Source organism: Scardinius erythrophthalmus (assembly GCF_964197995.2).
Source record: "Scardinius erythrophthalmus genome assembly, chromosome: 14".
NCBI classification, from domain to species: Eukaryota; Metazoa; Chordata; class Actinopteri; order Cypriniformes; family Leuciscidae; genus Scardinius; species Scardinius erythrophthalmus.
In genome coordinates this window covers 7,473,169-7,498,551 of record NC_138234.1, presented here as the reverse complement: position 1 = coordinate 7,498,551, position 25,383 = coordinate 7,473,169, and the positions used below count along the sequence as shown (strand labels likewise).

General features: G+C 36.1%; 1 protein-coding gene across 1 annotated transcript in view; it reads right to left on the bottom strand.

Moving 5' to 3' along the window:
* Positions 1-1,694: 1,694 nt before the first annotated feature.
* LOC308702299 (uncharacterized protein) overlaps positions 1,695-25,383 on the bottom strand; it is a 31,585-nt gene continuing 7,896 nt past the window's right edge. The window contains exons 3-8 of the mRNA XM_081385010.1: positions 20,736-21,065; positions 20,025-20,360; positions 16,322-16,456; positions 5,672-6,013; positions 4,685-5,014; positions 1,695-4,456 (exon numbers count right to left, since the gene is read on the bottom strand). Of these exons, the coding sequence (XP_081241136.1) occupies positions 4,428-4,456; positions 4,685-5,014; positions 5,672-6,013; positions 16,322-16,456; positions 20,025-20,360; positions 20,736-21,065 (1,502 nt within the window). The 3' untranslated portion in view covers positions 1,695-4,427. The remainder of the gene's footprint in view (positions 4,457-4,684; positions 5,015-5,671; positions 6,014-16,321; positions 16,457-20,024; positions 20,361-20,735; positions 21,066-25,383) is intronic.

Here is a 25,383-nt window from a genome sequence, read left to right as displayed (position 1 = left end):
TGTATAGGGGAAAAAGAAGAGGAATTACTATGATCAAAATACATTTTCGACCCTTCTTTAGCAAGCTAAACATTTTATGACCATATATTTTGTCATATATTTTACATTACATGTTATAAATGTAAATATATTTCACACTTAACTTCATATATTTTTGTTATATTTCAGAATATATTTCAAAATGATAAATATAAGTGAACAACAATGCAAATATATTTCAATGTGTTTGGAATATATGCCACATATATTTTTGACACTTTAAAATATATTTTAATATTTTTTTTTTCTGGATGGGTTTCCCCGCCATTGACGCTCAGACTGGCTCCATCGTCTCTCATAGGCAGACATGATAGAAAATGTGTTCGTATTGATTCTTTTAAATCAACTGGTTCACAATATATAACATTCATTTGTGAATTCGACTGATCTTCTAGAAGATTAAACTTGCAGTATCTAACAACAACTCAGTGATTTTTGATAGTAGCCGATGGATTTGGACTTGAGTCATTACTGGTGGGTTAACATGATCTTCACTTTAGAATTAATTATATATTATGCATTATTCATGTTAATTATGAACCTGCATATAGTAGTTCTTAGTAGCCCCTTGGGAGGAATGGAAAAAAAATAGTTATTGATTAGATAATAGTGAACTACCTCATTAAACTGAGCATATTACTTACTAATTCATTAATTATTAATAGTAAAATTCATTATACGTAAATTCGTTATAAGTGTTAATAGTGCATTACTCATTTGTTCCTGTGTAGTTATTCATTAATGACAGAACAGTCTTATAAAGTGTTACTGTTGATTTCACTGTTAGCTGAAGTCAGACTGTGATGTTCATAAATAGCAGGAGAGGAATAATCTCTTAAACTATATTCATAAATGATCACTCAGTCTTTGTCCAGCCAACAGATCAAACTGTTTCTAAGGAAATCAAACTGCGGCCAGTCTGCTTCATTCTGACTCTGAATTGTGAATTGACTGTCTGTTAAATGGCGCCTCACTGTGGCCAAACCACGAACAACACCAGTCACTGTAAACAACTTTGAAATTAGCAAACGTGCTATGTTTAATAGTTTTTAGTTTTCAATGAACAGATTGTAAAGCTACAATAGGAGATAAAATAATGTGAAAAGGTTATCAGGCAGAGGAGCAAAGAGAGCGACTGGTGAATTAAACACGATGACAGACACTGGAGCGCCAACTAGTGGAGGAGCGACCAAACTACTCATTCTCTGCAATTTCCTTAAAACTGATGCTTAACATGTTGTTATAATACACATTCACACACTGAGAATGAATTAATACAGGATCAATATTCTCCCTCAAACAATGGAAGTTGATTGTGTAATTCTAATACAAACAATTTTTAAAACGTTTTCTGATCGTTGTGATCCTTTCCTCGGGTCTTTGTAATGTATTATTTGCATTGTATAAACTAATAATTTTTTTGCTGTTTTTCTTTATTATCAGTGTAATCAGCGTTTATTATCAGTTTTTTACATTGTACCAGTCAAATGTGTTTATTCTGAGCAACTTTATTATTCCTTTACACACAAGTGTGACTTTCTGAAGAACCGAAATGGTGTTTCTCCAGTTTTCCAGTCTGGGAGGATCAGGATGAGCATAAAGCAGACGACAGCCTCAAGATTTGTGTTTTTATGGTTTATTTTGATTGTTTTATTCAGTAAAGCATGAAGTGAACGCTATGCGTCAGGCTCAAATCAGCAAATACAAAAGATTCAAGCTGAAGCTTCTCTGATAAAATGAAATAAAAGAACAATCAGAAATCAATAATTTCACACAACAGTGAAAATCATCAACAGAGAATCAGAGTTTATAATTTCACATTCACATCTGATCTGAGAGACACAGATGGGCAGATTCACTTCAGATAATACAAAATATAGATTGATAAAAATATAAGTGCAATTATGTATCATAAAAAAAAGACATTATAATATAAGCAAATAGAGTAAGGCAAAATAATACTAGAGTAATAAGCAGGGCCGGCGCGTGCACTTCTGCCGCTCTAGGCGAAAAACAATTGTGCCGCCCCTAGGGCTGGTCCGAATACCATTTTTTTGAGCTTCGAAGCTTCGGTAGTAATGAACATCGAATATTTAAATTGAAGCTTCGGGGAGAGGGGGCTGAACAAACATATTCTTCTCTCTAATAAAGGCAGGAATCTCTGTCTGTGTCTGTCTGTTTGCATTTTGATTATTTCGAGAACCGTTCATCCAATCGACTTCACAAAGGAGTGCAGTGTCGCATTTGGTGCAATATAGATGGACGCGAGACGCGAGACGTTCAGAATAAATAAACTTTTTGTATACAGAACAGAACAGCGCGAGCAGGAAGCGGCGCGCCTCACGCGGGCGGGGCTTATTTGCTTATTTATTAAACGCACACACACAGGTCTGTTAACTTAAGCAAGGCTACTTTTAAGGTAGTCTAATATTTTTCTGACTAAAAAATTACTGACACATTAAAGGGTAGATTTAAATAAAGAAAAACGAAATTTAAATAAAGAAAAACAAAATTTAAATAAAGAAAAAACGAAATTTAAATAAAGAAAAACGAAATTTAAATAAAGAAAAAAACGAAATTTAAATAAAGAGAAAACGAAATTTGAAAAACGAAATTTAAATAAAGAAAAAACGAAATTTAAATAAAGAAAAAACGAAATTTAAATAAAGAAAAACGAAATTTAAATAAAGAAAAACGAAATTAAGTTAAATTAAATACGAAATTAATTTAGATTGATAATAACGGGTAAAAAGGCTAATACATTTTGTTTCTGTTATTCTATTTTCCACAATGTCAAAGCAACGCAGCTTAATCCAAAACACAAGCTCAGGCACTTCTGTCCACACACACTCCGCTGTTCTGCTCTAGCCAGAGAATACTCCCGTTGTATGAACACTTTAGTAGGCCAAGAGGAAGCAAATATATTAGGTTGGGTTCCTTCAACTGTCCATCCTATTAAAATGGTTATAGGTTTTTAAGATTGTAAAAAAAAAAAGAGTAGGCCTATTATATTTCACCATAGTGTTGAACATATTCAAGCGCGAATGAGGTTTCGAGAGAGGGATGGCATCCCGGATGCCAGGTGTGCAACATTTTTTTTAATAGAAATTCCGGTAAGGTTAGCTGTGCTAGCGGTCTCTTGGTTCTGTGGTGGACTTGACGGCGTATCATCCTTGCAAATTCTCCCTGGATCAATATATTTTAACAACGAACCCCTCTGTTGTTGGTGTGCTTTCTCCTTCAAAAGTCTCGATTCATGAACGTATGTTCATTGCGTATGTCAGGTGACAAATGAACGAAAGATTTGGAAGGTAAAGCAATTATTATGTTCCCTGTAAATTGTTTTTGACTGCATTATAATGATTTCTTAATTCAGAATATGATCAACATTGCGTAGGTGGATGTGATCGGGGAATTTGGCTGTTAAAAGGATAACATTTAAAGCCACTTAAATTAACGAAATTACTCAAATAAAGATTCGTTCATTTTTATGAACGAGATCGAACAAGAGAGTCAGTAAAATGATCCGAACTTCCCATCACTCAGTCATGACTCGTGAGATCAGAGGGCGGGGCGGCGCGGGGGAGCGGCAGCTCAGAAAACCATATAGCCTATTTTGTGAATTGTTCATTCCCGGTTGGCACACATTTTGCCGCCCTTACAAAAGTGCCGCTCTAGGCAATTGCCTAGTTCGCCTATATGGACGCGCCGGCTCTGGTAATAAGGCAAAATAATACTAGAGTAATAAGGCAAAATAATACTGGAGTAATAAGGCAAAATAATACTAGAGTAATATAAATGTTCAGATAATTCCTGCAATAACAGAGTTTCACACAGAGATGAACAGTCAAAGTCACACTGAAGCTTCTTCAGTTAAACTGTTTCTAGAAACTTCTAGAAGTGAAGAGACTGTTAAAGTATCTAAAGCTCAGGATTAAACATGCTTGTTATATAAAAACACACATTAGTCCGAGAAATACTGGTTTAGTACACACACATTCTTCTCATATAGTCCATACATGACATTTCTCATCAGATATTTTGTCTAATAGATGCAGAAACAGAAACTGGATTATACAGTGTGTATTATACACCATGAGTAACAGATGAAATGTGAGATTTTGATTAGATTTACATTAGAGGATCAAATAAAGATGAGAGTTAGTCTAAAGATCAGTGTGAAGAACATAGTAAATTAAATGTGTCTGTATGTTATCCTGTTGTTTAACTGCTCAACATCACACACACACACACACACACACACACACACACAACTAGATCTCCTTCATACAGGGGTTTAGAGACTCGCACGAGGAGAAATCTGAGTTTGAATGTTGAAAATGTCACAGTCCGGAGTCAGCGAACGTCTACATTGTCAAAGGAGTCTTCTATGAGTCATTTCTGTTATCAGTGGATTCTGAAAGAAAACACACGAGACCGATCATGTTAAAGGAAAGCTTTGCTTTATATATATATATATATAGTAAGGAGGAGTTGATTTTGAATGTATTATTTGCATTTAGATTTCTTAATATTAACACAAACATTTACAATTACACACACACATTGAGTCTAACATCTAAATGTCTGACAGCGTTGATCTAAAATAAGATTGTTATTATATTGACATATTTGATTTACTCACCAGAGACTTTGACTATGGATAATTTAGTTTCGACATATCCTCCAGAATATTTATCTAGCAAATAAATTCCAGCATCTGTGGGTCTGATCTTCTTGATGGTCAGTGATCCGGTCTGATGATCCAGCTTCAGTCTGCCTTCGAATATTTTCTGAGCTGATGGTGAGATTTTCTCAGTCATTCTTGTGATTTCAGCGATGCAAGTGTCTTGTCCAGACTTCAAAAACCTCCACTGGATCTCATCATATTTCTTTATGTCAGTAACACCAGTCTCCAGTGGGACAGATTCTCCTTCATTCGCTGACACTGTCACTTGCTCTATTTCTTTCTTACCTACAGATACAGAGAAACACAGAACAGAAATCAGAAAAAGAAAACGAAATAGTAAAAGCAACATGGATAAATTCCTCCAGACCTAAAAACCTAAAATGTACTCATTTTTATAAATTAAATTAATGTTTATGTTATTTCTCATGTTATATATATATACATACATACACATGATCTAAATGATGGTGTAAATCTGTAAACAAGTCAAATTAACTCAGTTCTCATGTGTGTGTGATGTGTGTGTTGGACCAATCATATTCTCTGATTCATATGTGATCATCAGCATCAACACATCAGTGTTTAATTGTGTTTATGCCAGGAAACAATATCATTTTTATTGAATATCATGTTTCATTGTGGTTTGTTTTACGTTCCTCTTTGTTTTCTCTTCTTATTCTTCCAGTAATGTTTTATTCTGATTAACTCTACACTTTATATATTTATATAACTAAAACATTAATCAATACTCATTTGATTTTAAAGTGATTTGAAATGAAACTGTCTTTATATACAGCATAATAGATGACTTTATGCTTCAATACTTGTGCAGAAGACTGTGCATATAAGAAGATATCACCAAATAAACCCATAGTCCTTAATTTAACCAATTCAGCTGATTTAAAATAAAATCATTATTACATAAAGATTTGAGTTTCTCACCAAAGACAGAAACACTGAATCTCTTTTTTGAAATCTTTCCCGATCTGTTGATCACTAGTTTATAAAGTCCAGCGTCTGTGGGTCTGGTGTAAAAGATGGTCAGAGATCCAGTCTGATGATGATCCAGCTTCAGTCTGTCTCTGAATCTCCCATCAAGAACATCATCATGTACAGTGAATCTATCAGCAGCGCTCTTGCTTTCAGCAGCGCTTTCCCATTCAGCAATACAAGAGCCTCTAAACATCCACAGTAATTTGTCGCCTTTATGTACTTTAGTATCATCAGGTTTTAGAGTGACAGGTTTTCCTGCCATCACTCTTAGTATCGTCCCTTTTTCAATCCCTTCACATCAGCAAACAGAAACAGAGAAACACAGAACAGACATTAGCTGGAGAAGAAAAGCAATAAAAGCAGAAAGGAATAAAATCAACATAAAATCACTGTCATCTGCTCAATGATTGATCATTAAACCTGTAAACACTGAATCACACCCACAGCAAAAGACAATATAAACTAACACATTATCTGATATAGAGCTGGTAAGTCCCGCCCCTTCCGTAAAACCCCACTGGACCTCTAGGTTGAAAAATCGTCAATGCAAGTGAATGGGAGAAAATAATTATTTTCTGGTCCCGTTTGAATTGTGCCATGAATGTGAACATATGTTGTCTGTGAATTTTTTATAGCATTTTTCATGTTACGAGTTTGACAGTATATGGTATGATTCTTCGGCTAGCAGTTGTGGAAAAGACATAACGAGAAAGACTACATGTCGCCTATGTGACGTCACCCCATAAAGTTGATTTACCCGATTTTGTCCTCTTCCTGAAAGAAGGCGGTGAAGTGCACCAAAGACACAGCCATGTTTAGCGGGATCCGTGAGCTAGTGTCCGTGTGAGAGTGGTGGTGACGTTTCAAACGCGTCGAAAGCAGCGAAGAGTTGTAGTCCAAAAGTGCTCACACACAATGTCTACCCGTATCAAACTTCTACCCGCTAAATTGTAGCATTCTTTACACGAAAGATTATATAAAAAATGCACAGACAACATATGTTAACATTCATCATGGCACAATTCAAACGGGACCAGAAAATAATTATTTTCTCCCATTCACTTGCATTGACGATTTTTCAACCTAGAGGTCCAGTGGGGTTAGCGGAAGGGGCGGGACTTACCAGCTCTATTCTTCAACATTATTCATAATCTGTGTTTTTACCTGTGTTTTGTATGTGTTGTGTTGTGTTCATCATTAATTAAGTACTTCTTCTTTAAATAAAAGTATCTGCTAAATCAATGTAGGGGAGCGCGGGGCACGACCAACGCGGGGTTAGTTGTAACACGCTTGTTTTAACCCTCGTGTTATGTTGGAATTCTGTGCACTCCCCTTATGGTCCGGGTCAAATTGACCCGCATTGGATTCAATACAATTCCTCAAAAATCACACTATGAAAAACATCAAAGATTCAGGTTCAAACTGTAAACTTTTAATATCAGCATTTGTCAAATATTCCAAAAAATATATATCTGAAGATGATTTAATGAAAATGTTTTTTAACCATTTTTTAAAACTATTTAAAATTTGAATATACGTTATATTTATATATATTTGCATATACATTTTTTTAACTTTTTTTTTTTTTTTTTTTGCTTAGAACATCATAACTGAACAATTAATCAATTAGTCTGAGCTAATTTTTCCTGCTGTCTATGTCGAAATATAAATATAAATGAGAGCTTATTTTACTATCTGTCTCTTCTATCAAAAATTTTCATTTGTAATTTGCAATTAATTCTGAACACCATGATTTAGCTTTTTCAAGTGTGTTTGGTTTGGGTTAGATCACTTTTAGATACACTTACACTTTAGAACTGGAGTTGATGCCCTGACATACATAAAATAAATGTTTTTATTTTGTGTCTGTACAGTTGCTTTTGAATAGCTGCCTATGATGGACATCACAAACGTAATAGTAATTTTGTTTGTATTTGTCAAAAAAACAACAACAACACCAGTATGTTGAAACTTTGCATGCATGTTCATGATGATAAATGAGAAAAAGTCACAAAATATCAAGAAAAAATGTTTAATATTATTTCAGTAGCTTGAAAAAATAAATGATAGGTAATTTTTACCATCTGTGGCTGACAAAATATTTTTCTGTATTGAAATAAGTGTGGAAAACCTATTTTTTTAGCTTCATAATGTAGTAAAAAAAAAAAAAAAAAAAAAAATATAACCAAGAAATGTTATTATTTTGGGTTCGTACAGTTGCCTTAGAGTGTTAAAATATGCGGGTCAAATTGACCCGCGAACATCACGAAAGGAACATTTATTTTGTTTGTATATGTCAAAAAACACCAGCATGTTGAAACTTTGCATGCATATTCATGATGGTAAATGAGAAAAAGTCACAAAATATCAAGAAAAAAAAAAAGGTTTAATGTTATTTCAGGTAGCTTGAAAAAATAAATGATAGGTAATTTTTACCATCTGTGGCTGACAAAATATTTTTCTGCATTGAAATAAGTGTGGAAAACTAATTTTTTTAGCTTCATAAGGTAGTAAAAAAATAAAATAACAAAATATAACCAAGAAATGTTATTATTTTGGGTCCGTACAGTTGCCTTAGAGCGTTAAAATATGCGGGTCAAATTGACCCGCGAACATCACGAAAGGAACAGTAATTTTGTTTGTATATGTCAAAAAACACCAGCATGTTGAAACTTTGCATGCATGTTCATGATGATAAATGAGAAAAAGTCACAAAATATCAAGAAAAAAAACATAGGTTAACCAGTATTTCCAACAACTAGAAAATCAAAACGGGTCAAATTGACCCGCAACATAATACTTCCGCACATGCTTGGATGACGGAACTTTGTTTATTTACTAGTTGCCATATCAACACTATATAGAAAAAAAAAAATCCGCCAAAATTATTTTTTTTTTGGAAGATATCCATAGACATTTATTAAACCATAGCAAAAGTAAATTTCTTAAGTTAATTTTTCATCTCTATTTTTTGTGTTTATTTAAAATAAGACAAATCTGATACCATTTTAATCTCCAAGATGTTATTTAACAGTTGAGATAGTTATTTAATGCTTCGCTAACTAGCAGAAGACACTAGCAGGGTTTAAATCCAGTTGTGCAGGCGGGGGCATGTTGTAACACTGCGTTACAATGTGCCCCTATTAGAAATATGCTATTATATTCTATACTTTTATTAATTTTATTGAGAAAACGTGAGAAAAAGGTGAATAAAGACTGAGAGTCAATGTTCAGAAATTACTAATTATTTATTTGTTTTGAACTATGTTGTATAGCATAGTTTTCATGTGTTCGTAGTCAAAACGCAAAAATGAGTTTCTATTTAATTATTAAAAATTGCCATTATTTTATATGAAAAAGTTTTTTAATTGTATTTTATTTAGAAAATATTTTAGTTTGTTTTGTATATTTTTTTTATTAGATCAGATAGCATTTTAAGCTGTCATATGGTCATGTTACAATGTGCCCCTGCACATGTTACAATGTACCCCACCTATGGGGCATGTTGTCACATTTCACTTCCATTCTTTCGGAGTATGTCAAGAAAAAAGTATATACTGTATTAATAAAACAAAACCACAGAATTGTACTAGACATGTGGGAAATTAATGTGGGAAAAAAAATAAATACTCTGAACCATAAGTAGATTTACACAAACTGAGAAAGTAAAAAAGCGTTAGGTTGTGCCCCGCTCTCCCCTATGTGTTTCATGTTGGGCAGTCAGAGAAGGCTTTTTTTTTTTCATTTCCGTTTTATTTGATATGGTTGTGTTTATTATTTTAGCATCTGTGACACCCTGAAGCCATTGCTCTGTATTTCCTATCATTTAAATATATATCTTTAACTTCTCTATTAAGAGTGTCCATTTCTTTGCTATGAAAAGCATCATAAACTCTGAGCTGGTGTGCTGGTTTAAGATGACCTTTGAACCTGACCTGGGGCCGTATTCACAAAGCATTTTATCTTACCACTAGGAGTACTCCTAAATCGCACTAAAAGATTTTAGCTAGGAGTTTTCTCTTAAAAGTTATTCACAACGCCTTTCAGACCTACTCTTAGTAAAGAAAAATGACAACTCCTAAACTAAGAGTGAGTCTTCGTTGCTATGGATGACGTCATTACTCATGCACGAGCTTGACTGAAGTGAGCACCTTGATTGGCTGATGATTGACGCGGGAATGATTCCAAACACCTCCCCTACGATGATGAGTGACAGGTGACAGGTCTGAGAATGCGTGCGCTACACAAGTAGTGTGAAGGACGGAAGATGATGAATAACGAATAAATAGCCTAAATGAATAAAGAGTAAGGCAAAACAAATAGCCTAGTAGCCTAATGAAACATATGGATTGATGCAATATCTTTGCAACATTATTGAATTAATCTGTCACTATATGCCTCTGCCTACGTTTGCAAAGAGAAGAACATTTTAATTTGATTCACAATAAAACGTTACAATTAGTTTACATGCAATGAGTAGCCTAGTTTTGGTTGTTGTTGGTGGCGTTATTGCATCCCCAGTTATGCCTACAATGCAAAACTGTTCCCTCGCGATTGGAAGCTCCTGTAGCCGCCGCATACGCATCTCAAAACATCGCAACGTGAAATGCCACAAAAAGCGGTTTGTGAATAGGTCTTAGTGAGTTAGGAGTCCTCTCGACTTCTTTTAAGCTGTCCCAGGCTTAGGTGCTACTTTTAGGGCTAAAATGCTTCGTGAATTACTCTTAGTCAAAAAAATTAGGAGTCCTAAAGTTACGAGAGACACGCCCATTATTTTTAGGAGTTGCTCCTAAATTCGCCAGTTAGGAGCTACTTTTAGCCTTAAAATTCTTTGTGAATACGGCCCCAGATGAAGAGTGCACAGAATCTGTGTGAAAGCAGTAAAACAACAGTCAGGAGAGCAGATCAGTTATGATTGAGACACAAGTCTACTCAGCTCTGAATGAGGACATTACACACAAGTCTATTGTTAAAGCTAGTTATAAATACTGTATTTTAACCCAAACCCAGACACCAACACTAAGGCCCCATTTAGGCTGCATTTACACTGCAGGTCTTCATGCCCAATTCCGATTTGCTGACTATATCCGATTTTTTTGACGACCCGCTTACATCATCTTTTAAAAGTGACCTGTATCCGATATTTGCATTTACACTATACACTGCCAAAACAACCAAATGTAGACGTTCTGGCACGGAAAATGAAGTTATTATAACATTATTTATTAGTTATTATATTATTATAGTCAAGGCTGGATTAGTACCCCCAGGGGCCCCTGGGCACTGAAGCTCATGGGGCCCCCTCCCCTACCTGACAACCACACCCTCCAAAGGAACACACACACACAGGAGGCCCACCAGGTGTGGGATTTGACATGCCAATCACTATTGATCAAAAGTCGAATGACTAGTTCACAAGACAATGATACAAAATATTTTTTCTGAAAAGTAGGGCTGCACGATTTGGGGAAAATGTCATATTGTGATTATTGAGGTCAATATTGCGATATGCGATTTAGTAAACAAATGGTTTCATGAGTTAACTTATTTCTCAAGTAAAATGCACACACAGATTAGTGACAATGCTGAAATTTGTAGCCTATTTCTCAACTCAAACTAGAAACAACAACTAAATGCACTGTGTTTTCAAATTAAAATAATATATTTTTTAAAATAAATATTGTTATTTGTCTCAATAATACAAAGAGTTAAAAATAAATGTCATATTTACCTGTGCCTGTCTAACAGGTAGACCTAGGACATATACTGAAATTGAATAAAGTTATCAAACTGCACTGCATAAATTATAAATTAAATATAGACTACCGGTAATCCTTATTATAGCAAAAAAAAAAAAAAAACTTTAGTCATTTTCTCTGTTCTTTTTGTTCTTTGATTAACTTTACTGACAGAAAGCTTTATTGGCTGCTGTCTCTTTAACACCAGCTGACGGAGACGCGGATCTCACACGTGCCTCATTCTCTCACAAGTCACAGCTCTTCACGTTCATCATAAGACAGCTCTTATGTTGAAGATACTCGACAAAATGGACATTTTGGCATAATTGTGTGTGTTATTGTAAGTTCAAGCACGAAAGATAACTGTATTGTGTGCTGTCTGTGCGCACGATACTGGCGTGCGCGCGCGTCTTTCTGTGTCTGTGTGTCACAGCCCTGATTATAGTGATGCGCGGATCGCGGTTATATCAGCGGGGGCTCTGCGGATAATCCGCGGATCGGGCGGGTTAAGTAGGCTAATAAAAATAACATTCTGATTAATTCCGGGTGGGTTGCGGCCCAGATAGCAAATTGGCTTTGGGCCGGATCTGGCTAAATTTCAGCTGAGATTTTGGCCCACATACCGCATGGAATTACGGTCCAAGGTTGGCCCAAGTGCTGTTTGCCGAAAGTCAACCAGATCAAGTACTCTAAAGTACAGCATTTTATTGAGAGGTGAAGAAAATCTCAGCCAGATAAGTGGAAAAATAAAAACTACAGGAAAAAGACAATTGAATGACAATTTTTGCATCATTGTGGGAGGAAGTGTAAAGAGGTAAATACAGATTTCTCTCGTCTCAGGGGAAAATGAGAAAATGTTGCAAGACCATTCAATAGTATGACTGGGTTTCTAACATTGCAAAGCTTAATGCAAATGGGTGGAGTGTTCCTTTAAGAAAACATCAGTTTCACAACACATGCTGCAAATACAAAATAAATAATAAAAAAACACTACTGTAGATGTTTGCGTTGTTGGTCTGCCATTTGCAGTACGTTTGTGTATTCGGTTGTGTTTTGCATATTTGCAGCACATGTGCTGTCAAACTGATGAAGATGTTTTGTAAATTTGCTTGTGTTTTTTTCTATTTCCATGCGTTGTCTTCTGTTGCAGTGTGTTGAGCCCTCTCGGCCACTGTCCAAAACACGCAACAGAAACAAAGCAATAAATTAAATTGATACAAACAATAAAGCAAAAGTGTCATGCATAAATCATAAAGTACAGAAACAAACTAAAAGCTGGTTATAAAAGACAAATGAAAAACATTTTATATTTACAGATGTGCAAAATTTTTTTAAATATAAGTTGCAACAATGCAAAACAGATTCCCTAATAATTTCAAATGTGTGGTTTACATTTTGCAAAGGTGTCCTTTTTTCGCCACCCTCGCGATCACCAGCTAGATGAAACCACCTTTTAATAACTTTTTCGACCTCCAACTCAGATGTCTGTGCACACACAGGATTACTTCTTACAGCCTCTAGAATAGGAGCATACAAATACAGAGTTAAAAAATAATTTTAAATGAAATGAACAATAGACATATAAAGCATTTGTATCAAAAGACACCACCAGTCAAAGAATTAAAACTTTCAACATTCATTCATGACATGAGGGAATAGTCATGAAGTTCCAGATAGACACAACAAAAATGCACTTACCAATCACAATGTTTTTAGGCTGCAAGCTTTGGAAAGGTGTTTTTCCATGTACACTTCTCACTTCATTTTTGAATGCTTGCCTCATAATCCGCCAGACGTGTCCTTTAAGTCGACTCCACCAAACAATCCCAGTTCAAGTACCTGAAATATTTTTAAAACATGCCATCACTATTAAGTCAAAACACTAAAACATGCTAATATCGATATTATATTTACCAAATTAGACAAATATAAATAGTTTTTGTTATTGTTAGATTTTTCATGTTTTAGATTGATCACACACACACACCATTTAATTACAACAGTAATTACAACCAGACTTGTGAGTGATAACAGCATGCAACTGTGCATTACCTACCACTTTTTGTCTTGTTACTGGACATGATCGAAGATCACTTTCCAGGGAAGTTAATGACCTTAAGTCTTCAATTGGAAACAGTTTTGGACTTTGACTTTGGTTCTGTGCCTCTTTGATCTCCCGAACGTTGTTTGCTTTGAGATCTCGCACCATCCTTACAATGTTCCTCTGCTGCTCCATAAGGATTTCTTGTTAAGATATTATGTCATGGAGAAGTGCTAAAACATTAAACACAGGTATTGAAAGGGTTTAACGTTACCACACCACATCTGCTATGACATGAGCCTTACGCCAACAGTGAATATATGATAGAAAAAAACAGAAAGAAATCTTACATCTTATTAATAGGTCATCGCTTGAGAGGCTTGTTGTCTGTGGTGTTTCATGATGCCACGATGATTGCATTGCTGTTCGGGAGACTGTAAAGTTGTATCCTGAATTAATTTATTTTCCCAAAGATTCAAACATCTTGTTGACTCTTTTAATAGCCATTTTTCTCATGTTACCTCGCTCACTGTAAGCCCACATATGTTCATATAATAAGCACTGTAAATGGGGGCTAATTCTAGACCCTCTAACATAAAAGCAAATAAAATCAAACCACAGAAAACAAGCAAAAAGCCTATCTAGTAACGTTACTGCGCTATAGATTAAAATCTACGTGTTAGTTTAGATATTTTAAAAAGTATCAACTTACCTTGATCATGTATTAAAACTCCAAAAGATAAAACCAAGATAGCGTGATTGTCGAAGTTAGAACGACAATTTGAATTTCACCGCGAGACTGCGTTGGAAAATATGAGTTGCTGAATAACTGCTACGTAACTTTCGGATCCTCTGGTAGGCGGGATGATGTCACGGGGTGCACTCTGGGAAAAGTAGTCCTTCTTGTAAAGCGGCTTTAACACCGTATATGTAAATCAACTACTATTTCCATGATGCATTGCAAACTGCGTCATCGTATCAGCAACAACAGACGCACATTGACCCGTCTGTCGAGCAAGAAGACTGCTCTAAAAAACAGTTTAACCATGGGTTTTTATACTGTACAAATGGTAATCATATCCGATTCATATCCGATTTATTACCACATATGAATGAGGATATGACCCGTGGACGTGTAAGCAGGAAAAAACCGCATGGATTCCGATTTTCTCAGATCGGATTCAGGCCTCATTCATATGTGGTAATAAATCGGATATGAATCGGATACGTGCATTTGCGTGTGCCATGTAAGCAGACAAATCGGATATTCCCCAGTAAATGCGAGTAAGTATCCGTACCCGATGGTCAAATGATGTATTCGTACATGTGTTGTTATGCGTGAGGATAAATGGATGATCATCACCTTCAACAGCGGACTCGAGGCGACGGTTGATGCGCGCATCTCTAAGGCCGTGTGTCCACCAAAGCGTTTTTACTCGCGGCTGGCGTGTTTTTTCAATTGTTCTCAATGGGAGCGCCGCGTTTTTAAAACGCCATGAGCGTAACGAGGCGCTGAGCGTCTTTTTCACGCTGAAGCGCTGAGCGTTCGGCGTTTTTTACTGGTCGCCGAGAGTTGAAGAATGTTCAACTTTTGGTAAAACGCAGCGCTCATCACTGTCACTTTTTACCCAACCGTCAAATCACAGTGGAGGAGGGGCGGGACTAATACCACACCGACCAACCGCGTCCGCCACATGATTCTGCTTGTACAACGTCAACAGATGACATTGTATTGACATTTTAATATAGAATCAACACAGAAACAAAATATCTGTGAAATGAGATACTAATAAGACTTTCACGGATATTCCGTATCATAACAAGTGTCTCGGTCTCAACCGTCTCAACTGAAAAAACGCTGCGCTGCCAAAATGTCTCAAGAGCCCACAGCTGAGCGTTTTTAGCAGAGCGCCTAGCGTTTTCAGCTGGCTAATAACGCTTTGGTGGACACACGGCCTTATAACATAATACACTGATGAATGAGCGCTGCTTTTAAATTAACATTTCTTTAAAACAAAATTTATTTGACAGAATTTCATTTTCTTAATGGCATAAACAGGCTTTACTCCCTTGAAACTTCAACTGGAATGGAACATACTCATATTTTAGAGAATGCAGTTAATATTTTCGTTAATAATGATTTATCATATCCACCCGCGACCCACCCGAAATTAATCAGAATGTTATTTTTATTAGCCTACTTACTTGACCCGCCCGATGCGAGGATTATCCACAGAGCCCCCGCGGATATGACCGCGATCCGCGCATCACTAATTTTGTCTGCTTCTGCATCCATTGCATATAGAGCTGTTTTACTTCATTTTCCGGGTCAGAACGTCTACATTTGGTTGTTTTGGCAGTGTATAGTGTAAATGCAAATATCGGATACGGGTCACTTTTAAAAGATGATGTAAGCGGGTCATCAAAAAAATCGGATATAGTCAGCAAATCGGAATTGGGCATGAAGTCCTGCAGTGTAAATGCAGCCTAACAGAAGACTTCATGCATTTTAAAAAGTGTGGACTAGCTATAAATGTCATTTCCACACAACAACAAAAAAATAGTTGTATAAAGTTGTATAAAAATGCATTCAGAGCCCTTCATTCTTAAACAAACCCACAGGCCAGTGCTCTTTAATATCTGTGTATTGATTATGTTTCTTTCTAACCCTGCTTTTATGAGCAAAACCACAACACAACACACACATACAAATGTAAAGTGTTTGAAACATGATTATGAACAAACATTTTACACTTAATCTCTACTGTAGCATAATAAAGCTCAGTATATTTATATTGATTTATCAGCTGTAATACTTACGTGCTTCTATTAGTTTAATTAATTCAGAGATCTTGATGGGATAGTAAATCACACCAACAGCAGCAGCTACACACAGCAGCAGAACAGCAAGAACAACACCAACAGCGATCCATGCTCCTGTAGACAGACCTGGATCTGTAATGATAGAGAGAGTCATCAGTGTGAGTGAATCTGTGAGTCTGATCTATTTAAATATGAATCTGATTATGTTGAAGGGGAATCATAAATGAGCCTCTAATGTAATTTCAGATATCATGATTCTCCTTTTCACTGTGTTCATCTTCTGTATTACTGTGTTACAGCAGGAGTTTGATGTGAACACACGACTGATCTCAATAAGAACAATACAAACAGCAATGCAGATTAAACAGTTTAAAAACCTTCGGAAACATGCCAATATTATTAAAGCATTTACTGCAGATACAGATGAGCTCTGACATTTTCATAACTAACTAACATAAATTATTAGTGTATTAGTGTCTTCCATATTAATTACATTTTACTTGATCAGGAAATCAACATGCCTAACAATTCTGCACACACTAGCCGCGTTTCCATTACAGATTTGCGCAAATGTTTTGCGCTATTATCTAAATATCGATAAAAAACTATTGCAAAATGACGGCGTTTCCATTAACCGATGTTATGCGACTAAACGTCCTTTTTTCTCTCGCGATAAGTCATTCCAAAAATCAAGGCAACGGACGTTGGTTTATATAATAGGCCTATCACAGCCACCGCATTAGACATTATTATTATTAATGGAAGGAAACGTGGCGTGCTATCCAAGCATTAATGGCAGGGAAAGACCCTTATAATACTGCGAACGACACATAAAGCCTAAGGAGTTTCTGGGTGTTTTGCCCTCATTTCTGCTCCGAGGTTTTGATTGTGGCATTTCTTTGAGATTTAGAATCCAGTATTCCTATAGGCTAATTATTGTTTCTTTTATTAATTTAATAAAGAACTCTGTCCCGTATTCTGTCCAAACGATCCATGTAGGCTACTTTTGTATCCATTCGTTTTTCCTTTTTTAACCTGTAATTGAAAAACGAAAAATAAACGGTTGTTGTCTTTTTAAAACGCAAAGTTGAACACCAAAATTTTAATTTGAACTGGCTATACTAACTGCTGCGCAAAAAAGTAAATATCGACGAATTTTCAGATTTTTGTTTATGACTTTTTGCCCCTTTATTAAACATTTAAAATATTCACAAATTAATATGGGAAACATGTCGATTTTACTGGTTTTCTAAGGCCAAATTAGAACTTGGAATTGATGTTTTTCCCGCAGTGCTGAATGAGAAGAGCCATTAATATTATTAATAAACTATTGTTTTGGCTAAAATCACATCTCCATCTCCGCTGCTAAGCAGACGGATTACATAATCAAAAGGTATTACCCTTTGATTCGAATTTGTTCGTTTTAAAGTGGACATTTCAAGCTTTAGCCAACACAGGCTATATTTTGTTATAGGCAGTTTACGGAGATCATGAAAGTGCGTCTGATTGTTTTCTTTTATTTTACAGAAGCACAACGTTTTCTTGTTATTGTGAGTTTACACAAATAAAAGTAGTTGAGAATAATGTATTATTATTTTCTATATGACCAGAAATGATAGAGTATTTTAAGTTGTTTCCACTGTTGATAGGAAAATGTGTTCGCGCTCGCGCCTCCGTGTCATGCAGTGCGCGCTCCACACTCAGCTTGGTTCCTTTTTTGCATAAAGCATCTTCTAAATATAGCCTATTAAATGTTATAATAAAATAATATAAAATAATTATTATTTGCGTAGATACATGGACCTCAAACACACCGCGTCTTCTAAGTCAGGTGACTGTAAATGCGCAAAAACTGTTTCCATTGCAGTTTTGCGAAATATTCCTTTTTCGAATTGCCTGAAAAACCATCTCATGAGAGCGTAAAAACTTTTTTGCGATAAACGGGAGTTTTTGCGAAATTGACGTGTTTCCATTGTGCGTATTTTCAATTCGCAATTTCAATTTGCGCAATTTGAAGGGTAATGGAAACGCGGCTACTATATAGCTAAAACAGTAATTATAAATCTGGTTCTGTTTAAATGAAGTCATTAATGAGCATGAGAGCCTCTAATGTAATTTCAGTTATTATGATATTCTCATTCACTGTGTTCATCTTCTGTATTACTGAGTTACAGCGAGTGTTTGATGTGAACAGGACTGATTTATATAAGAACATTACAAACAGTAATGCAGATTAACCATTTAAAATCAGTTGGAAATATGCAGCAATTAGTGTCAATTAGCATTAGTGTCTCCCAACTTACTCCAATACCATAATGTTACTCTCTTCATTGGGAAACAATTTTCAGAAAATTATAAAAACTTTAAAAAAAAACAAAAAGAGAAACATGTACAAATACATGCAAAATTGGTGTGCTCCTTGGTAATATAAACGTAATCAATGTTACCAATAATTTAAATAAAACTAAAACATTAAGTTTAACAAAAAGAGGCAAATAAAACTCATCTTGTCATAATTACCAATTGTTAAGACAATATGGAAATGATAATAATAGTATATTTCACAAATATCTTGTACTCTTCTGCACCAAAATTCTTTGAATGAAACAGTCCTGAGATTCAAATGTTGTGTTTAAGTGTTCAAAAGAAGTTGAAACATGTTCTTTTAAAGGGACAATAAGTAGCTTTTTAGGTATTTTATAATCTAAAAGCAATATTTTTAATCATATATATGTCCTCAATGGTGTACAAATACCTATGCCAATGATCTGACTAATCCTCGTAAACGAAGAATTTATTATCTTTATATACATGGGACGGGTAGGTCCACGGAGGCTTCCATGTAGTTCCGCCATCTTGAAAAACTATAATAGCGTACTAGTACTAGGCCAACGCGTTTCCACAACGCGTTTCGTTCAGAGTCCGCGTCATGTGGCTGAAGTCAACAGAAGCGGAGGATCAGAGCAGAGAGTGGTGCTTGTCACCATAGACATCATGTCTATGCTTGTCACTGTCGCGGCAAGTTTAAAAGGCTGCACTGCACGGTTATTTATACACCGTTCATTAATACATATGCTGAGTCACAGGATAAGGAGTCATCGTCGTCGAAAAAGTCCATAATAGACCGTAAAAGGAATCGTGATCGGAGATTACAAAAAACAAGGGTTAATGTCGGGACAGCTAATGCAGGAGGAAGCTTTCAAAAGAGACGCTGAAGTTTCCTGTTTTCTTCTCGACAGGTAAGTCAATGTTACTGTCTTAATTACAAGCTTTTCATTGCTTGGTTGTATACTTTATTAGTTTATAGACAGTATAACATTTATAGTTAAAAGTTAAACAGGCTCTTTGATGAATAGCAGCTATTGAGTAAAGTAGAGAAGGTCCTAAAAACAAGGTTGTAAGTTTTGTTTGATCAAAACTAACATTCGTTTGTTCGTTGTGTCAAGTTGCAGTTTGTTTGAAATAACAAACCAGTTCACCCGAAGGAAAACTCGATGAAGTGCTAGAAGCTTAGCTTTTTGGTACATAACGGCTACCGTAGATGCAACACGCACTTTAAAAAGTGAGGCGCTGTAGAGCGCTATTCGTTTGAATGCAAAATACAATTTCACCGCTAGATGGGAGAAATTCCTACTTATTGTCCCTTTAACTTTAGGATTTAAATAAGACACTTTTACATCGCCAGATTTGATCTACTCACCAGAGACAGTAACAGTGACAGTGACAGTAACGGTGATTCTCTTGTTTATGGTGAATCTGATGCTGTTGATCTGTAGTTCATAGAGTCCATCATGTTCAGTTGTGGTGTTTGTGATGGTCAGAGATCCAGTCTGATGATCCAGCTCCACTCTGCCTCTGAATCTCCCATCAAGAACATCATCAGATGTGAGGAATCGTTTGTGTGTTTTATTGATTTCAGCTAAGCCAATGTCTCCAAACATCCATTGCATAAAATCCTCTCTCTGTATCTCAGTAAGACCAGAGTTTAGAGTGACAGATTCTCCCTTCATCACTGATAGTGCTGACTTCAGTTCATCTGTAACAACAAACACATGAAGATCATCGAGTAACAGCTACTCAGACATTACTTCAAGCTACACTGTGTGAATGACGTATGTAATTTCCTGAAAATCCATAACCAACTGCTCTAAAATATAAATCATTATTACAGATTTATCAAAGTGTGTTTTGGTAAAGACATGGTTTGGAAAATGGATTTTTTTGCACTCTCTGAAACAAGCACTCAAATCAGAACATCACTTCAGCATCATGATCAAGTGTTTGAGAAACTAAACTAACAGCTCCACATGTTGTTTCTTAGCCTTATTTTTGTGCAAATAAATGTTCATTTAAACTATTCTAGGGTGCTTAAATAAATTCATTATTACTATAAAAGAGTTGATGAACTCACCACTGACAGTCACGCTGTATGACTTGTGTATGGTGTGTTTGCTGCTGATTTTCCTAATACCAGCTTCATAAAATCCAGAGTGATTGGTTCCAGTTTTCGTGATGGTCAGAGATCCAGTCAAACAGTCCAACTGCAGTCTGTGTCTGAATCTCCCATCAGGACAGTCAGATGTTAAGAAGGTTTCAGTCTTTCTATTGATTTCAGCTATAGGAGAGTTTTGCTCTCCAAACCTCCACTCTATCACATCATCTCTCATAGTACCAGAGTTTAGAGTGACTGAATCTCCCACTGTCACTGACACTGACTTCACTTCATCAACACCAGACACAGCTGAAGAACAAAGAGAAAAAGATTTTCTGTCAGAGAAATACATCAGTCTGATGTTATTTTGATAGATGACAGCTGTTTCTTACATCTTTTTGTACTTTTTGAAAGCATGGCACCCCTTTGTAGGGTGTTCATGTCCTTTGTTTGTATTTTTTTTTTTTTTTTTTTACAGCACCCCAACCCAATTAGTGTACAAACATGTTCATTCCCGAGATACACCGGGTTAAACTTCCACCTTTGACCAGGCATAACTCGGGAGCAAAGCTGACTTAAGGCTCCAGACTCCCGGTGTGGGGGGCCCACCAGTCAAACTTCCAGCTTGACTCCAGCTACAAAACTCCAGTCAAGCCAACTTAAGACTCTTGACCACCGGCCACTAACACCCATCCCACCCAGGGCTCTAATCAAACATTAGCAAAATATATATTTTTTAATACTTCCCTGTCACTGAATAAATATATTTATGTTTTACTTAAAATCAATACGCTTAAACGGTGCCAAAGTACCAATTAAGCCCAAGCCAGACTTCTGACTTTATTCCTAAATTATCTTAATTTTATTTTCTAAAATGCACATCAACTAATTAATACATTTTCAAATTAGAGATACATCTTGCATTTTAACAAATTATTTTTCTTATAAACTATGTCAATATCTATGAAAAAAACCTAGACTTAGATTTTGGTGTGCTTAAAGGTACACTTACCCTAACATGATTTCTGCTAAATACAGTCAAATGTGACAGTTTACGTTGTATATGTCTGTAATATGTTAACTAATTATTCTGCAGAAGGATGATCCAGTATTATTTCCCTTTGATTATGCTAAATTGGGAAATTAGATTGTTTGCTGATGCATCTGTATTCATTAATATATAATATATTATATACTAATATATATTAATGAAATAAAGTAATTTATTGTGACCAGACCAATAGTTCTATTATCTTCAATTGCCCATCCTCTGTGTATTTTAAGCTTTAACTGTTATTTAGAGGCGATACTCTCAATATGTTAGTATTCTGAATTAAGAAGGGACTGATTCATCTGTGAATGTACAAAATTATACTTCTACTAATGTAGTATATTTTTGTTATTTTAGACTAATATTCAATACACTTTGGAAAGAAGCGCCAGTCTCCTCATTCTTTGTGTCCTGATCGACACCCAGGGGTGTCTACTGCTAACATGTAGAACTAGAGCCGTATCCTTTCCTCTCCAACAATGTTATTGTAATGTTGATCTAGCTTACTGCTAGTCTTATACAGACAAACTAACACATAGAATAACATTATAACTTTCAACACACTCAAGTGCAGTTTAGTGTGATAGTGTAGACCCAGTGAAACAGCGCTGCGTTACCTCACAAGTTTCATTCGTCTAATAAACTGAGCTGCATGAGTAGGGGTGGCTCGATACCACTTTTTCATGTCCGATACCGATACCGATACCACACACTTGAGTATCTGTCGATACCGATACCGATACAATACCATATATTTTTTTCTTAATTAAGCTGTTAATAACACATTTGTCAGGAGGATGCACTGTGCTTAACCTAGCCATCTAAAAAGCATCATGCTCAAACAGTGCAATAAATGTTCTACTTTCCTAAAGGAAGAAATAAGTAGCCCACAACATGACTCAGTTGTGCAATACTGCTGCTTAATTTTTATTTTTTCGAGTATACATACAACCGGCGTAGCGTCATAGAACGTCTCTGAAAAGGTTCACGCCCACTTTTAGGGGAAAACAATCCAGCGAGCGCCATACACAGTAACGGATTGAGGACGTGTACTAACCCTTACAAACATGTAATTTGTATTTAAACATTTTTTTTCACACAGTAGGCTACCCCTATTATGTATTTGTATTTAATTATTTTTTTCCACACAGTATTTTGTATTTTTTATTTTATTTTAAAAACATTTCCATGTATTTATGCCAATCTCTGCCTGCCATCATCATCAATATCTTGCTGTTATGGAAATATCATGAATTACGGATGATGCTATCGAAAGCTAAATCAGGCTAGTTGTATAGCTGGACAGAAAAGTGCACTCAGTAGCTACTCTAAATATAAAGACACAATATTATACATTTAAAGATGTTTACTTCTTAAAACCGTAGTAAAATCATTCACTGGCTACCTGGTGATGACTCGATGAGGTACGAGTAAATGTCCGGGTAAACCACTGGGTGGGGTTGTTAGACCAATTTGACGCTGGTAGAATGAAACGGGATATGTTTTTAAGTTGCCCAAATTAAGTTTATAAATGTATCGTTCACGCTCTATGGAAGGCAGGGTGGACATATAATTACTCGACATATTTCATCTAAGTGATTTCTGAAGTTATACACGTCTGCCGGCTGTGTACGGACGTTGTTTTGTGCCGCTATTTTGTATTGAAGTCTATGGGAAGTCTGGCTTGTTTTCCCCTAAAAAGGGGCGGTTACGAAATTGACAGTTAAGTTCCCGGATGTGCCGGTTGTATGTATGGCTCTGTCTTACGTAAGATAGGGCGGAATTTCCTTATATGGGTCCTAAGGGCACTTCTCCGCGGGCGCGCGTGCACTCGTAGACCAGAGAGAGAAGAGAGCGAAAGCAGTACGTTACCTCAAAGCGCTATGTTCGGCTTTTAGGGAAGTCAATGTCACCAAAGAAGTGGGTTTTTGGTTGCCAGGGCAAGACAACCCTGCACAGATTCCCAAAGAACCCAGCGTTAAGGGAACAGTGGATGGAGTTTGTTTTTTCGATGCATCAACAGAGGTTGTGCAAGACTCTTTGTTCCCTGCATTTCGACGATGCTTGTTTTATAAACAAAGCCCAGATCGACGGATTTGCAGATCGTCTAATGCTTAAGGATCGAGCAGTCACAATGATAAAGGTTCGCTGTCGCATGCGGTGAGTACCCAGATAGCCACTGGACGCTGTAACGGAACAGGGCCGCAATCGCAAAACGATAGAGCCGGGTCTGGCCCGCATCCGCCTCACGGACTCGTTCCTGAGTCCAAACGCACATCGGGCCGAAGCCGTTTCTGGTCTGTTTTTAGCAGTTGTTACGGATATGTGCCAGCGCCGATCCAGCACCGCCTGATCATCCCGTTACAGATGCGTAACGGGTGCGTGAAACGATTCCGCCTACCGGAGCTGTGCCGGATGTGTTACGATTCCGCTTAAATCACCACTGGATTGTCATTTTGCCTTATTTTCGGCATTTTTGTCAGTTGTCAGAATGTCCAGAAAAACATTTTCACTACAAGGCCTTGGCTATAAATAAAATGCTTGACTTGACTTGATAAAGGCTATACAGTTGGAGCAATGCGTAGGCCTATAGGCTATAGCTGAAATAAATCGTTTTAATGATTAAAACGCATACTAAAACAACGTGAACAAAGTCAACAAACACAGAATTAATGACCACGAATTCAAAGATTTAATTATAAAAAAAGAACAACAAAGTCATGAACAAAGTCAACAATTAACCCATTTAAGCCCACCGGCAACTATAGTTGCCGCAGTGCATAGTTGTCATTTTCCTTTTGTAAATATTTTTCTAGATGTTGTCCATGTTTTATTTCTCAATGACATGCAAGCAAACAACCAAATAAAGGATTTCAAGAAAAAAAAAAAGGTATTCACTTCCTCCCTGTCACATGAGGCTGTCAACTTCCTACCCCTACTTCCAGGAAGCATGGCGAAGGCAAACCCTCCCAAAGAAAGGTCATTTTAGTGTTACTAATAAGTATTTTTTGTTGACATATATATATCTACATAATCATGAAGGTCTCTAGAATCATCCAAATAAAACAAATTTTACAAGAGATCTATAGTTTTTTGTATACTTAGTCAAAAGTCCAAGCGGCAACTATAGTTGCCGGTGGGCAAATGCCTTGTAAGTACATATATAATGGGAAAATGGGGTATACTGTGTTAATAGGTTAATAAATCAAGTTTATTGGTCTTGTTTAGTGCATAAACATAACTTAACCCTTTAAATGACATCTCTATATAGATTTTTTTTTCTTTTCTTCATTCTATTTATTTGTATTTATTTATTTTCATTTAGCTTTTTGATACACAATGCCCTGTTATGGCTGCACTTTGTTCTGCACTATGTTCCACAACTTTCTAACTTTCATTCATGGGGATAACATGGATAATTTGACATGGTTTAGTGTAAGATTTTTGGCCAAATCTTGGAAAATGCCGTTTTAAAAGTAAAAAAATAAATAAAAATCACTTTAACCAGTAGATGGCTGCAGAGCTCTAAAAGTACTAAAAGTTTCAAACTAAAAGACATCTTTTCACAAGTTTTTC